The sequence below is a fragment of the Aethalodelphis obliquidens genome, unplaced genomic scaffold, assembly GCF_003676395.1.
Source record: "Aethalodelphis obliquidens isolate GAN/ISIS:26980383/991018 unplaced genomic scaffold, ASM367639v1 scaffold30, whole genome shotgun sequence".
Taxonomy (NCBI): Eukaryota; Metazoa; Chordata; class Mammalia; order Artiodactyla; family Delphinidae; genus Aethalodelphis; species Aethalodelphis obliquidens.
Window position 1 is genome coordinate 4690843 of NW_020837974.1, and position 15901 is coordinate 4706743.

The 15901-nt window shown below is 46.0% G+C and overlaps 1 protein-coding gene across 2 annotated transcripts in view; it reads left to right on the forward strand.

Moving 5' to 3' along the window:
- CYTH3 (cytohesin 3) overlaps positions 1-15901 on the forward strand; it is an 89624-nt gene that overhangs the window by 56256 nt on the left and 17467 nt on the right. For both annotated transcript variants that reach the window (XM_027125745.1, XM_027125744.1), the window contains exons 2-4: positions 7755-7837; positions 10132-10196; positions 10651-10717. In XM_027125745.1, coding sequence (XP_026981546.1) covers positions 7755-7837; positions 10132-10196; positions 10651-10717 — 215 coding nt within the window. The remainder of the gene's footprint in view (positions 1-7754; positions 7838-10131; positions 10197-10650; positions 10718-15901) is intronic.

Genomic DNA, 15901 nt, shown 5'->3' on the forward strand with positions numbered 1-15901 from the left:
TTTTTTTTTTTTTTTTTTTTTTTTTTTTTTTTTTTTTTTTTTTGTGGTACGCGGGCCTCTCACTGTTGTGGCCTCTCCTGTTGCGGAGCACAGGCTCCGGATGCATGTGGGATCTTCCCGGACCGGGGCACGAACCCGTGTCCCCTGCATCGGCAGGTGGACTCTCAACCACTGCGCCACCAGGGAAGCCCGAGATGTTCTATTTTTTAAAAGATGAGTCCATGGTCACGTCAGTTAAGAATCCTCTCAGTTTAATACAATTAGTGTTGTTGGTGCTTCTTTTTCTGGTTACAGATTCCATGGAATCTTTAACATATTAACATGTATGATGATGTACTAAGAGGGGTGATATATAGTATGATATTTGATTGTGGACCAAATCCGTGTTTGTGGATTTAAACTTCAAAAATTGTACACTCACGTTTATAACAGCATTGTTCGCAGTAGCCAAAATTTAGAAACAACCCAAGTATCCAGCAGTAGATGAATGGAGAAGCAAAATGGTGGCTAAACATTGTGGAAAGTTATTGAGCCGCAAAAAGGAATAAAATTCTGATACATCCTACAATGTGGACGAACTTTGAAAACATTGTGCTAAGTAAAATCAGCCAGACACAGAAGGACAAATACTGTATGATTCTACTTACATGATATACCCAGAACAGGAAAATTCAGAGAGATGTAGAGTATAAAAGAGGTCACTAGCCAGCGGTTAGGGCTTGGGGGTTGAGGATGGGAAATTACTGTTCGATGGTTACAAAGCTTCTGTTTGGGATGATGGGAAATTCTGGAAATAGGCAGTGGTGATGGTTGCACAACGTTGTGAATGTACTTAGTGCCACTGAACTGTACACTGAATGATTAAAATGGTAAATTTTATGTCGTGTGTATTTGGCTCAATAAAAAGGCCAAAAATAAATACATAAATAAACCTCTTTTAAAGAGCGTTTAGTTGGGTGTTTTTCCATTGTGCATTTTTTTACGTCCGGGTTTTTAAACTTGGTCCTTTTTCCTGTTCATGTTCATTGTAAATGTATCAGTTACTTATGACTTTGTTATTTCATAACAAAGTATTCCAGAGTAATTGGCTTAAAACAGCAGTGGTTATTATTGCTCATGTTTCTGGGAGTTGGCTTGCAGTTCGTGGACCGCTCTTGTCTGGGTCCACCCACTCCCGTGGCTGCATGGAGCTGGCAGGTCAGCCGGGGCTGAGTTGCCTCCCTGAGGTCCGGGGCCTCAGCTGAGGCGGCTGCAACAGCTGGGATGTCTTGGACTCTCCCTGCCAGTGGTATCTTAGCACAGTAGGTTTCATTCAGAAGCTTGCTGACCCGGGCTTCTCTGGAGCACGGGACCTGGTCTTGGGGTTCCCAGACAGGAGGGGTGCGAGGCCTGGGTTCCGGGTCCTGCATGGTGTCCTCTGTGCCACCCTCTCTTGGGCAAAGGAAGTCCCCGAGCCTCCCACCTTCCTGATCGGAGGAACTGTGCCATATCACAGACTCTTTCTTCAGTCTTCCACAGTAAAAATCAATGTTTGGGTTTTTTTTTTTCCTCCTACTCCCATATTTTGCATTTTGTATTTCTAATGGTTTTTCTTTTTAAAATTTCAGCTGTATTGAGATAGAATTGACGTATCTAACAGTTTTTCTCTGTTTCTCTTTGTTGTTTTGGATTTTTTTCTCATTGCAGTTTTTCTTGTTCCTCTTTCTCAGTTTGGGCATTTTGAACTCCATTTCCATTGCTTTGCTGCTTAGCCTAGACTTTTTTTTTTTTTTTTTTACATCTTTATTGGAGTATAATTGCTTTACAATGGTGTGTTAGTTTCTGCTTTATAACAAAGTGAATCAGTTATACATGTACATATGTTCCCATATCTCTTCCCTCTTGCATCTCCCTCCCTCCCACCCTCCCTATCCCACCCCTCTAGGTGGTGACAGAGCACCGAGCTGATCTCCCTGTGCTATGCGGCTGCTTCCCACCAGCTATCTACCTTACGTTTGGGAGTGTATATATGTCCATGCCTCTCTCTCGCTTTGTCACAGCTCACCCTTCCCCCTCCCCATATCCTCAAGTCCGTTCTCTAGTAGGTCTGTGTCTTTATTCCCGTCTTGCCCCTAGGTTCTTCATGACCTTTTTTTTTTTTTTTTTAGATTCCATATATATGTGTTAGCATACGGTATTTGTCTTTCTCTTTCTGACTTACTTCACTCTGTATGACAGACTCTAGGTCCATCCACCTCATTACAGATAGCTCAATTTCGTTTCTTTTTATGGCTGAGTAATATTCCATTGTATATATGTGCCACATCTTCCTTATCCATTCATCCGATGATGGACACTTAGGTTGTTTCCATCTCCGGGCTATTGTAAACAGAGCTGCAGCAAACGTTGTGGTACATGACTCTTTTTGAATTATGTTTTTCTCAGGGTAGATGCCCAGTAGTGGGATTGCTGGGTCGTATGGTGGTTCTATTTGTAGTTTTTTAAGGAACCTCCATACCAGCCTAGACATCTTAATATGGATTCTTAGCTTGCCAGGTGGAAGCTAATGATGCAGGCTCTCCTCCTCGGAACTCTAAGCACTTGAGAGCAAGTTATGTCTCTTCCCATTTCCATGCTAGTGTCGCTGGCTCTTGTTTATTCTGTGAGACGTTATCATCCTGTGTGGTCACTTTTTCTTTAGGTTTCCTTCTGTAAATCTGTGCCCATGATTCCCTCTGGTGTCCCACCCCTCCCATCTTGGGTCTTTTCTCTTGATTGAAGTTCATTCTTTCAGAATTTCCCTTAATGATGGTGTGCTGGTGGCCAGCTCTTGAGTTTTTGTTTGTCTAAAGGGGTATTTCACCGAATCCAAAGAAGGCTGGGAAAAGCATGAGTGTCCCGGGACGAAGAAAGATCACGAAGGAGGATGAGGGGTAGTGACAGGAGGTGACTGCTGAGTGGTCCGTGGGGGCCAGGACCTTCCTGTCCCGTAGAAAGCCGGCCTCCCAGAGCGCCTCTCTCCCCGCGAGGCACGCTCTGTCCTTCCTTGTCCCTGGCAGAAAGGCTGCCGCTGCAGTTTGGTCGCAGTGCTTTAGCGATCTGGACCCTCCACTGCCCTGGCCCCCAGTGTGGTTGACATACTGCTGGCCCTGTTAGCCATTTGGACTCCGCTTCATCACCTCGCTGAAGGCATACAGTCCTTGGGTGGTGACCAGACCCAGAGGCACAGCTGCCGATGGCCACAGCCTGCCTTTATGTTCTTGGTATAAACCACACTGCTTCGTAGTAGCTAGGAACTCATCCTGCTTTAACAGCTTAAGTCACCGGTTTTTGTAGTGTTCCAGGTAGGTATTATTTGTTTGGGTTAAACCACACTCCAGTACAGAGTTCCCATTTAGTGAATTAATGGGACCAGAGGCCAAGCCCATGCTTTCCCAGAATTCTTAGTGTCCTGTGGCATTGACCAAAACTCTGAAAAATACCATACAATAACAAAAAAGTTAGTATTGATTAGTAATCAAGGTAAAATTAAGGTTAAGTGCCATCAGTTTCCATTAGCACTAGGTACCAGAAATATGCAGTTGTGGGTCACGTGCATGTGATTGTTTGAAACCCTGTTTTATCACCTATTATCAACTTTGTTAAATTATCACATTTGACATTTAGTGACTAAAACAAGGTGAAGGTTTCTGGCCACAGTTCACATCTGTGGAACATTATCTTCCCCTAGGAGAACTGCAGATTAACTTTATGGAAGATCATGTGTGTGTGTGTGTGTGTGTGTGTGTGTGTGTGTGTGTGTGTGTGTAAAATTTGTAAGGGAGTCATTTGATATTTATAGCCGTGAACCAAATTACAGCTTCTTGGTGGATTGGAATCTGTTAGGTAAATAGATTATTAATATAATTTGAAAATTAGAAAACACTTTGAGATACCATTTGCTTATGCTTTGATGTCAGTATGTCTGATAATCTCCCTTTTTCCATTGATTCTGATTTGCAGAATTTTCTACATTTTGAAATCACTAAAGTGGAGGATTCATCTTATATTTGATGGGATCTTAGATTTCATTAAACATCATAAAGTAATGATTCTCAGTTTCTTATTAATATATTTTTTGCATGCTTTATTTTAGTGGTTTATTTTAGTCTTTAAGTAGTAGTGCTTTTTAGGTATTATATACCTTTAATTTATCAGAGTCTACTATCAAATAATATTACACCACTTCACATCCAGGGTAAGCCACTGGATTTCTTAGGAGAAAAAATAAATCAGCTGTAGACTTTCGTTTCATCTTACCTAACAATGTCAAAGTGACAAAATGTAGATGATAAAGTGAACCAGACCTTATTTTTGCCTTCATTGGGAGAAGACTGCTGAGTTGTGGGAAAGGTCTTGATAGTTAAGAACGCCTTCTCTGAACATGGCTCACCTTCCCGTTTTTTTCCTGTGGCACTCGCGTGCATGAGATCATCTGTGTGTGAGAGGATTATGTGGCTGCAGAGTTATTTTGAAGGCAGAGAGATGCTGATAGAATTTCACTGGATACCAGCAAAATGCTGGTATTCACCGTACATTCAGGGAGTTAAAAGAACTAGTAGGACATCAAGATATTTAAGTGACAGCTGTACAGAGATTGGTCCTGAGTATTTCATCATATACTTGTATTCTTTTTATTTATTCTTTAAAATGTGCCAGGAAACATTCCATTGTTTTTCATTAATACTTTAGCCAAATACCCTGAAAAGGTGCTACTGGCCATTTATACTTGAAACTTTTTTTTTAACTTATGAAAAATTCCAGGACTTCCCTGGTGGCGCAGTGGTTAAGAATCCGCCTGCCAATGCAGGGGACACGGGTTCGAGCCCTGGTCCGGGAAGATTCCACATGCCGTGGAGCAGCTAAGCCTGTGCGCCACAGCTACTGAAGCCCATGCGCCTACAGCCCGTGCTCCACAACAAGAGAAGCCACTGCACTGAGAAGCCCCCGCATGACAACAAAGAGTAGCCCCCGCTCAACGCAACTAGAGAAAAGCCCGTGCACAGCAACGAAGACCCAATTCAGCAATCAATCAATCAATCAATTCCAAACCCTTAGAGTATAAAATAGGTAATGAATGCCCATATATCCATCAAATAGATTTAACACTTATCGTTTTGCTTGATTAATTTTTTGCTGAACTATTTCAAAGTAAAGTCCAGATGTAATAATATTACAACTCCTAAACTCTACAGTATGAATAAAGACTTTTTTTTTAAACATAATCACAATATCGTTATCCCACCTTAAGAATTTGTCTTTCTTTTAGACATGCAAATTCTGGTCAGAATTATGGGTAAAGTAAATGGTCAGTACTTTAACTCTTTAGGGCCTTAAAGGGATAGGAAAAGTTGGGCATTACTGAGAGAAAATCAAGGAAATCCATTAAAGATCATGATTCTTGAGTTAAATCATTCTGGTGTTTAGATTCACTTAAAATGTACCTTCACTGTTATCAGCCAACCCTACTCATCATCAGGGTTGGAGGGGAGAAAACTGGAGGTGGGTTTTCTTAAACCAAAGTCTATTGATGCTTGAACTAGAGTGGCACCCTTTCAGACTCTTGTTTTCATATAGCTACATAGGAGAACTCAGCAGAACATTTTTTTTTTTTTTAAATGAGGCCCCTTTTGGGAGCCCAGTCCACACTGGACAGACTCGATTTGACTCTTTGGGTGCATTTATTTTTTTCGTAACAGGATAGCGTCAACCAACTGGTTAGTTTTTGATTTCTCTCTATATTGCAGTAAGGTGCTTGCTTGCTGGTAAGAGTAATTCCTTGGGAGGTTCAAGAATTGCACACTTGCTTCTTTATTTTACTGTGGCATTTGACGTTGTTGGGTTTTTCCCTCTTGAAATTCTCTCCTTTCTTGGTTTTGGATGCATCATTCTCTGCTGGTTCTCACATTTTCTCTTGATCTGGGTCTCCCCACCCCACCCCACCCCATGCATGAATAAGAAGCCTCTGGAAGCCGCTAGCAGCAGCTTTACGATGAAGCTGACACTTTGGACTATAGAATGGAAAGAGCGGGTCCCTGATGACACTTGAGCTGCTGGGCCTGCCCGTAGCGTACTCTGGGCCCTTGTGGATCTTTGGGTTTATCCTACTGGGAGTTCAAGCACCTGGGATGTGTATATTCATGTCTTTTATCAAATATGGAACATTTTACCCAGTACTTCTTCAAATATTTTTTCTCTGTCACCAGGGAAAATCATTAGACGTCTCTTGGCTTCAGTTTTCTCAGTTACAAAATTAGGATAATGATGGCTGCTCTCAAAGTTATTTGGCGGTAGCAGGGGTGGGTGTTTGGTGGTGTGGTATAATTTCTTACTCTGAATTTATAAACACATTTTCTATTTTTCTTCCGAAGAAATTGTGTAATATTTATTGCCTTTTGAATTTAAGCCTTTATTCTACTTGGAACCGATTAAAAATACGATGATAACCAGGAATTCAATTTCATTTTTTTTACATGGAGATAACTGATACAGCACGTAGCATACATAGAAGAGTCTGCCCTGTCTCTCTGAGCTGCAATGTCAGTTGTGTTGTAAATCAAGTTTCTGTGAGTCTGTGTGTATTTTTCTGGCTACTGTCTTCTGGTTCATCAGTCCGTTTGTCTGTCCCTGCACCGCGATCACATTATCTTAATTTGTTTGTAGAAGCTCTACATGTTCTCTTGCTATTTACTCAGATTCTTAATCTTTTGTTTCTTTAAACAGATTAATGAAATAGAAATTAAACACACAGGTAGAGGATTATTAAAAGCTGTTTCTCTGAAAAGCTTAATGAGATAAAAGCCAATTCTAGCACAAGGAAAAGAGAATATAGACATAGTAGGAATGGAAAATACTGCAGAGGTTAATCATTAATGCAAGGATATAATGAACAACCCTGTCAATTAAAATTAAATGTCCATGTACCAGCCAACCTTTACCCACTGCATTGACGTTCCCTAATATCGTTCTGGAATGTATTTCCTCACAGCCAACCTTCTCAGAAGGAACCACTATCAAGAATGTGGTGTTGAGGGACTTCCCTGGTGACACAGTGGTTAAGGATCCGCCTGCCAATGCAGGGGACGTGGGTTCGATCCCTGGTCGGGGAACTAAGATCCCACATGCCGTGGAGCAACTAAGCCCGTGTGCCACAACTGGCAAGCCCGCGTGCCACAACTAGCAAGCCCATGTGCCACAACTACAGAGCCCACATGCTCTGGAGCCCGCACGTCACAACTAAGATCCAACGCAGCCAAAAGTAAATAAATATTTTTTAAAAAAAACCAAAAAACTGCCATTAAAAAAAAAGGAATGTGGCATTGATCATTTCTGTGCATTTACTTATGCTCCGCGTATGTGTATGTCATCCCTCTGTGGAAGGTGTCACGCACAGTGTATGTCTTCAGCCTCCTTTTATCTTCTTTTCACTTGTGGGTTTCATGTGTGTTGGAAGACGGAGTTCAGCCATTGTTAATTGTGTGGGATTCTGTTTCATAAATATGCCACAGTTTGTTCATTTTCTTATTAGTGGAAACTTAGGTTGTTTTTCTATTAAAACAATGCTGCTATGAATATCTCACATGTGGTCTGTAAGCGAGGGTTCCTTGGGATAATACCTACACACAGAATCGCTGGCTTGTACATATACCCGCCTTCAGCCTCACCAGAAGTTGGCACATTGTTCTCTGGAGTAGCTGTTGTTTACTTGTTTAACTTGATTTTTTTTTTTCTTTCAGTGCCTGAAGACCTCTCATTAGAAGAGAGAGAAGAACTTTTAGACATTCGTCGAAGAAAAAAGGAACTTATTGATGACATCGAGGTAAAAAAATGTCTTTTAGTTTTTGCTCTTAGGTAAAATTGTAAATCACGTCGTTTGCAGAGACGTGGATGGACCTAGATACAGTCATACAGAGTGAAGTAAGTCAGAAAGAGAAAAACAAATATCGTATATTAACGCACGTATGTGGAATCTAGAAAAATGGTACCGATGATCTTATGGGCAAAGCAGAAATAGTGACACAGACGTAGAGAACAAACATGGATACCAAGGGGGAAAGGGCAGGGGGTTGGATGAATTGGGAAATTGGGATTGACATATATACACTACTATAAAACAGGTAACTGATGAGAGCCTACTGTATAGCACAGGGAACTCTACTTGGTGCTCTGTGGTGACCTAAATGGGAAGAAAATCCAAAAAAGAGGGAATATATGTACATGTATGGCTGATTCACTTTGATGTACAGCAGAAACTGACATAGCAGTATAAAGCAACTATACTCCAATTAAAAAAAAAAAAGGATAAACAACAAGGTCCTACTGTAGCGCACAGGGAGCTATATTCAATATCCTGTGATAAACCCGAATGGAAAAGAAAAGGAAAAAAGAATATATATGTGTGTGTGCGTGTCGCTGAACCACTTTGCTGTACAGCAGAAATTAACACAGCATTGTAAATCAACTATACTTCAATAAAACAAATTTTTTTAAAAATTGTAAATCAAGTAGCTTCATGAAAATGTAAAAAAGTGGGTATTTAGTATGCGTTTATCCGAACCATATGGAGAGGCGGAGCGTAAGAGTTACCCAGGCTGGTGAAGCAGAGCTCGTGCTCACGGGGCGGCGTGGACTCCTTGGAAGAGAAGTCATGCCTGGAGTCACGGGCGAGCGATGTGTGACTCTGCAGTCACGAAGGGCGTCTTCACACGGCAGTGGCGCCTGCACACGTACTGCTCCCGGAAGTCTATGGCGAGGCCCTGCTTCGTCTACCAGGGTCCCTGGCATGCTGCCTGGCACATGGTTGGCACTCAGGTGTCCTTTGAATAATGGACTAAACATATATTGAGTTCTCGCTGTGCACCGAGCACCTACTAGCTGGTGGGAGTAGAGTGACGGACAAGACACAGATAGCCAACCGTTGCACTTTCCACACTTGTGTGCTCAGAGGACAGGGTGGAGGGGGTCCCATGGGAGACCCAGAGGAGTCAAGCCACAGTCTCCGAGTCGGAGCGTCTGTAACAGCTGCAGAAACGATGCAGAGGGGCAGCGCTCGCGGCTCCCGTCTGGGGCTTCCTCGGGAAGTCGACTGCACGTGTGGCTACTCCCTGGGAAGCTTCCTAACCCTTGTCCCGCCAAAGTCAGTGTGGCCTCCCCGGCCACTTGCTGCGGAACCGAGCTGTGTCCAGACAGTAGCTCCTTTCTGGGGGCTCACGGTGTGAGCCTGAAGTTTCTTGGCACCTGAGATCATAGGGTCTGAATAAAAATCTCTTTGTATTTGAGAGATAATTCATGAAACTTTTTCTTCTAAGGTTACCCGTCATTCTCAGAAAAATCAGATAACCCAGAACGTGAGCTTTGGTTGAAGAATAAGAACATATTGTAAGGCTGACGTTCCGATTTGGACGTTAGCAATAATAGTGCCCATGGAGCCTTGTGCAGCTCCAGCGACCTCACTTCTGAGTCGAGGATGCCGAGGCCCAGGAGGTCAGAGCTGTCTCAGCCAGTAAGCGGTAGGGAGTCTGTCCCTTCTGGGGTCCTTGGCCTGTCCGAGGGCCCCAGGCAAGATCGTTGTCACCTCCTGGGCTCTGTCCACAGTGCCTCGTCTCATGGAAAGTGACAGAGATCATCCTGAGACGGTGGTTGGAGGCCCGATACTGACCTGACTCGAGTTTAAGCCTCGCCCCAGGTCTTCCCAAGAAGTCAGGTGCCGGCGAAGGCAGGTGGGCACGTGTGGGCGACGTATAGCGGGACTCATTGCTTTCCTTTTGCTGTTTTTCCTTTTTACGGCTGTGACGTTCTCCCCGGGCTCCCTTCTTGACTTTACACACACACTCCAGGACCTGCCTGCGGGAGGATCTGCCTGCGGGAGGACCTGCCTGCGGGACCCCTCTGCTCTCGTTCTGATGGGAGGTGGACAAACAGTAATTTCGTTTGCTCATGAGTTGGCGTGGCTCTGACTACGAGACTCTCTATGTCCATAAGCAGTGCTGGTTTCTCCATACCTGTGATGTCCCGATGAGACCTGAGGGGACCTTGCACCTGGGGGGCTAAAAGGTCTCTGAAGGTGGAGACCCCCTCTCTCACCCCCACAATGCTTTCTTTCTTTCTCGACAGAGGCTGAAATATGAAATCGCGGAAGTGATGACGGAGATCGACAACCTCACGTCCGTGGAGGAGAGGTGAGCAGCTGTGGCTGCACCTTCAGGTCACCCTCCAGCCGAGCTCGTGACGCTGTGGTGGCCACGGCGGAGCGGGCTTTGGGGCTAGGCAGTGGGGGGAGCCTGTCGGGGCCTCGTCCTCCTCCTCCGCCCCCCTCATCTTCCCTGCTTCTCCCTTCCCCACGTGGTCCAGTTCACCGTCAGGCCTTGTAGTTGAGAAAGCCACGCAGGCCCCTCAGAACACCCTGCCCAGACATGACCTTTCTGTGTAACAAGAAGCTCTGCTTTTGCTGAACAAGTTAGCAACTGTGAAAGAAAAGAGCTGCAGTGGCCGTACCTCTGCTGCTTCCACCTGGGGAGGGGGACCTGGGGGCCTGTGCCCTTTCCTTTCCCGAGTTGTCCTCCTGGGAGGGGACCTGAGCTCCCGGTGCTTTGTGCAAACGTCCAGTAACAACTTCTTAATTCAAACGCACAGCAAAACTACTCAGAGGAACAAGCAGATAGCCATGGGAAGGAAGAAATTCAACATGGATCCCAAGAAGGTAAGAGAACGTCTTCACTTTTCTGGCCTGTGAGAGACTGATGGATGGATGGATTGATCGATTTTAAAGACGTGCTCCCTCTTGGACAGGGGTGGGCGTATGCCTCATAAAGACACTGAGTTCAGTTTTACCACAAAGGGAGCTGCTGATGAGCGGGGGCAGCAGAAGTCCCTGGACCAGGAGGCCTTTCTTTGGGAAGTTCCAAGTCGGGGCTGGCCTCACAGGAGCTGCCTGACGCTCAGTTCCTTGGTTCCTCCAGGCCGAGGTTTTTGCTGGCCCTCAGGAGCCCCAGGCCAGGGAGTCGCATGGCCCATCGGGGCAGAGACGGTAGATTTTATGGTCTAGGGGGTTAAAAGGTTCAAGGGAGAGGTCTTCCTTCCTTTCATTTACCTTAAAAAGAAGACATCTGTCTGAAAGACCAAGCGACTCCAGATTTAAGCCAATATCTTTCCTCAAGTTGGATTTTCTAGGAAAGCACCCCGCAAGAAATGAAACCTGCAACATGTAGCATCTTGTTTTTGAGATTTGAGCTAAAGGACCTATTAGCTGAACCTATAAAGCTTTGTGGAACACATGGCTCAGTCGTAACATCGTTTTGGTTTTGAGAAGAGTGGACCTGATCAGCCGCTAAGGTTCTTGGTCTAGGAGAGGAGAGGAGAGACGTTGTCCACAGAGAGGTGGCCTCAGGCCCTCCCTGCCGGTGACTTCATTACTCACTGGTCTTTTTTTGTTGTTGTTTGGTTGGTTGGTTGGTTGCACCAGATCTTAGTTGCGGCAGGTGGGCTCCTTAGTTGTGGCATGCGAACTCTTAGTTGCGGTATGCATGTGGGATCTAGTTCCCTGACCAGGGATCGAACCCTGGTTCGATCAGGCCCCCTGCATTGGGAGTGTGGAGTCTTATCCACTGCCCCACCAGGGAAGTCCCCTCACTGGTCTTTAACTTGTGTTCACTTCTAACGTCTTCCTTGTTTTTCCTGGCATCTCTGTACTAATTACTTAATTATTTGTTCATTCGGCAAATGTTTGCTGATGGCTGGAATTACACTGCGCAAGATCTCAGATCTGTAAATTTACATCTGTAGGTGCAAGCACAGTTGCAGATGTTATTTAAAGATATACCTACCACTTTTCCCTATTCAAGGTTTGCAGATTTGGGTTTTGTCAAGATATTAGCAGGGCTGCAGCACAAGAGGGTCTCTGTTTAACTCGGGTACTCTGGCCACTGTGAAAGTTTTCCTGTTGCTTCCTAATTCTCTGCTTACAGGGTATAAATCAACTCCAGATTGTCAGTGAGAACAATTCAAATTGTGAATTTGGGTAATAATTTGATATTTGGGATTAGTAACAGTCTTTTTTTTTTTTTAGAAGTTGAGTTTATAGAGTAGAATTATCAGCAGATGTAATAAGCATTGGAAGCATCTCAGGAGAGAGACGGTCTAACGAGGACGTTTTAAAAACTGGGCCTTAAATTTTCAAGTGCAGTGCAGGGTAGCACGCCATTCAGTTCATGGGGGAGATTCAGATCTTCTCTCGAAACAGGCAAATAAGTACTCGCTTTGAGCGGTGCCTGAAGTCCTCACCATCGGGGTCTTGCCTGTTGTCTTATTTCACATATACTGTGTGTCAGATTTACAATAATAATGGCTAACGTTTATTGAGAAGTAGCTCTGTCAGGAGCTGTGCTAAGGAAGCATGCGACCTGGTAGACTTTAGTCCCTGGGACGACCTCCTGAGGGTGGTTCCATCTTAATTCCTGTGTCACAGCTGGGGAGCAGCCAGGGAGCACAGAACCCGACTCTGAGACTCATGCCTGGAACTGTGGTGCTTCCTGGGCTCTGGCAGACTCTGGGGTTGGTTCGTAGGTGGCCTTGAGCCCAGCCTAGGTGGCCCAGGCCCCTGGCCAGCCCCGTGGTGTCTGCTGACACGTCTCGGACATGGGTGTTTCATCTGCTGTGCCTGGGCTGCGGCGAATTGCACCACAGGCTTCGTTTTGTGTTACTGTTCACCTAAAAGAGTTTTTGAAATATTAATTCTTGGTTCCATTTGACGACTTACTTGTAATTATGTTGTGTGAAAAAACCACTTGACACATTTAGTCTGCATGTTTGCTTTTTCTGGGAATAATTATCAAAATTCTCTGGTTTTGTAGACTTGGTTTCAGCGCTTGTAGTCAATGCCAGCCGTCATAACAAGACACCGCACACTGGGTGCCTTAAGCCACAGGTAAATTTTTCTCACAGTTCTGGAGGCTGGACGTCCAAGATTATGGTGAGGTTCTGGTGAGGACCCTCTCCCTGGCTTGCAGACGGCTGTCCAGTTGCTGTGTCCTCACATGGCAGAGAGGGTCAGGCTCTCTGGCACCTCTGCTTATAAAGACACTGATCCCATCAGACCAGGGCTCTGCCCAAATGACCTCATCGAACCCAAATCACCTCCCAAAGGGCCCACCTCCTAATACCATCATATTGGGGATTAGGACTTCAACATGGGAATTTTCAGGGGACACACGCATTCAGTCTGTAACAGCACCGGATGATCTCACAATTCAAACTTGCGTCTCCGCCATGGCCCAGGCCCCTATTAAACCACGTGACATTGTGAAACACGAGGCTCTTGTCAGAGTGAATTCGTTCTTTCAGGCCAGGAGGAAGATTTAAGTCCCAGAGCGATAACACACTGAGCAAGGAGCTTTGGCTTGTTCGGGTATGGGGATACCCAGGAGTAGCACTTGGGTTTATAAATACAGAAGAGAGACGGTTGATGAGATCAAGGAAGCTGAAAACACGCTGCAGACTCTCCCTTTTATTCCCAACTTCCTAGAAGTGCCTTTAAAAACATAATACATTGGACTTCCCTGGTGGCGCAGTGGTTGAGAGTCTGCCTGCCGATGCAGGGGACACAGGTTCGATCCCTGGCCCTGGAAGATCCCACATGCCGTGGACCAAGTAAGCTTGTGTGCCACAACTACTGAGCCTGTGCTCTAGAGCCCGTGAGCCACAACTACTGAGCCCGCATGCCGCAACTACTGAAGCCTGCGCGCCTAGAGCCCATGCTCCACAATGAGAGAAGCCACTGCAATGAGAAGCCCGCACACCGCAACGAAGAGCAGCCCCTGCTCGCCGCAACCAGAGAAAGCCCGCGTGCAGCAACGAAGACCCAACACAGCCAAAAATAAATTAAAAAAAAAAAAAAAGAATCCGCCTGCCAATGCAGGGGACATGGGTTTGAGCCCTGGTCTGGGAAGATCCCACATGCCGCAAAGCAGCTAAGCCTGTGAGCCACAACTATTGAGCCTGCGCTCCAGAGCCCCTGAGCCACAACTTCTGAGCCCGTGTGCCACAGCTACTGAGGCCCACGTGCCTAGAGCCCCTGCTCCGCAACAAGAGAAGCCACCACAATGAGAAGCCTGTACACCGCAACCAAGAGTAGCCCCCGTTCACCGCAACTAGAGAAAGCCCGCGCACAGCAACGAAGACCCAAGGCAGCCAAATAAATAAATTTAAAAAATAATAGTAAAAAAAAATAAATTAAAAAAAACCTTTAAAAATAAAGAAACTGGAGTGGAGGAAATATTTCAGAAAAAATATTGGAATATTTCAGAACTAGATTAAGATCAAGTTCTCAAATTCAAAGGGCTCACCAAATGCCAAGCAGGGTACATTTCTTAAAGACCTATATGCATAGATATATTGAGTAAGATATCAGGAAACCTGTGGATTAAGAGAAGTGTAGGAAATTTCCAGGAAGGAAAGAGCAGATTCTCTAAGAAGAAACAAAATCACCGCAAGCTCTCGTCATCAGCAGCAGCGAATCAAGGACAACAGGGAAATCGTGTTTTCCGAAGTCTGGGGAAAAGTGATTTAAATTAACCACTAAGACCTTCTCTGAGCGCCAGAAATGGAGTAGTTGGAGTAGTACATCTCTGATCCGAAGGTGGGCCCAAGGGCGAGATGTGGGATTGAGAAAAAGAAGAGCAGAGAGACCAGAAGAACTTACAGTTAAGTCCACATAGTGATTGTTGTGAGAATACTTTTAAAAGCTAAGTCCCAGATTCTCTCAATGTGTAAGTAGCAAGAAGGAAAGGAAGGAAATTAAAAGCTGGCTAAGGTTTTCTGGATGTTGGTAGATGAATATAAGTCTAAAAATTTGTTAAAATTAAGAGTCGCCACTAAAAATAGCAATAAAATAGGACTTCTGAATTATTAGCGTTTACCTGATGTATCTGTTTTCTAGGGCTGCCGTAACAAACCGCCACAACCTTGGTGGCTTCAATCAACAGAAACTCATTCTCTCGCAGTTCGGGAGCCCGGAAGCCCGAAGCCCAGGTGTGGGTGGGGCCTGTTCCTTCCCGAGGCTCCAAGGGAGCCTCTGCTGCAGCCTCTCTCGCAGCTCCCGGGGCTGCCAGCATCCTTGCCCGTGGCTGCATCCCTCCCGGCGTGTGACGTCTCCTCCTCTCTGGACAGGGGTGCGTGTCCTCAGGCCAAGAGCAGGCCTCTTCCTCTGCTCTGTCTCATCCCCTCCCAGGTGCAGCCAGCCCCTTTCTCCTTCGCAGCTGCTCTCTCTGCCTGTGGCCTGGGCTCACGCCAGTGGCTCCGTGTTCTCCACGACCAGGGAGGGCCTCCGTCCTTGCACAGGGAGCTCAGGCTTCCCTCGGGGCCTCCTCTGCCCGCCTTACGTGACGGTTAAGCACAGAAGGGCTCCCCTTGTGCCGAGCCCGTCTGCCGTCCCGGATCCTGGGAGGTGGCTAGGTGGCGCTTCCTCTCGGATCCCAGTGATTGGGGAGCGTTGGGTTTTAGAGCAGGTCGTGTGCACCTGGAAGAATCCAGGAAAGCCTCATCCGCAGCCCGTTCAGTTCCGGGGGACACAGGCTGAGGGGGTTGCCGGGGCCCCTTGGCCGCAGAGATTGCTGGTCGGATGACTCTGCAGACAGCCGGCAGGGTGGGGAGAGAGCAGGGTCGGAAGGATGCAAGACCCTCTTGCAGCCTCGGCCCCGCTGAGGACACACAGCCAGGTAGCATCCGCAGAAGGGAGGCTGGCCGCTGGGCCACCACCCTCACTGGTATCACAGCCGAAGTGGTCACGAAAGACCAGGCCAGAACTGTCACCCTGATGTGAGCCTCGATCCCCCAGGGAGCCTCTGCTTCTGCTGGTCCCTTTGTCCCCGACCTCTGGCTCCTGGGAGGC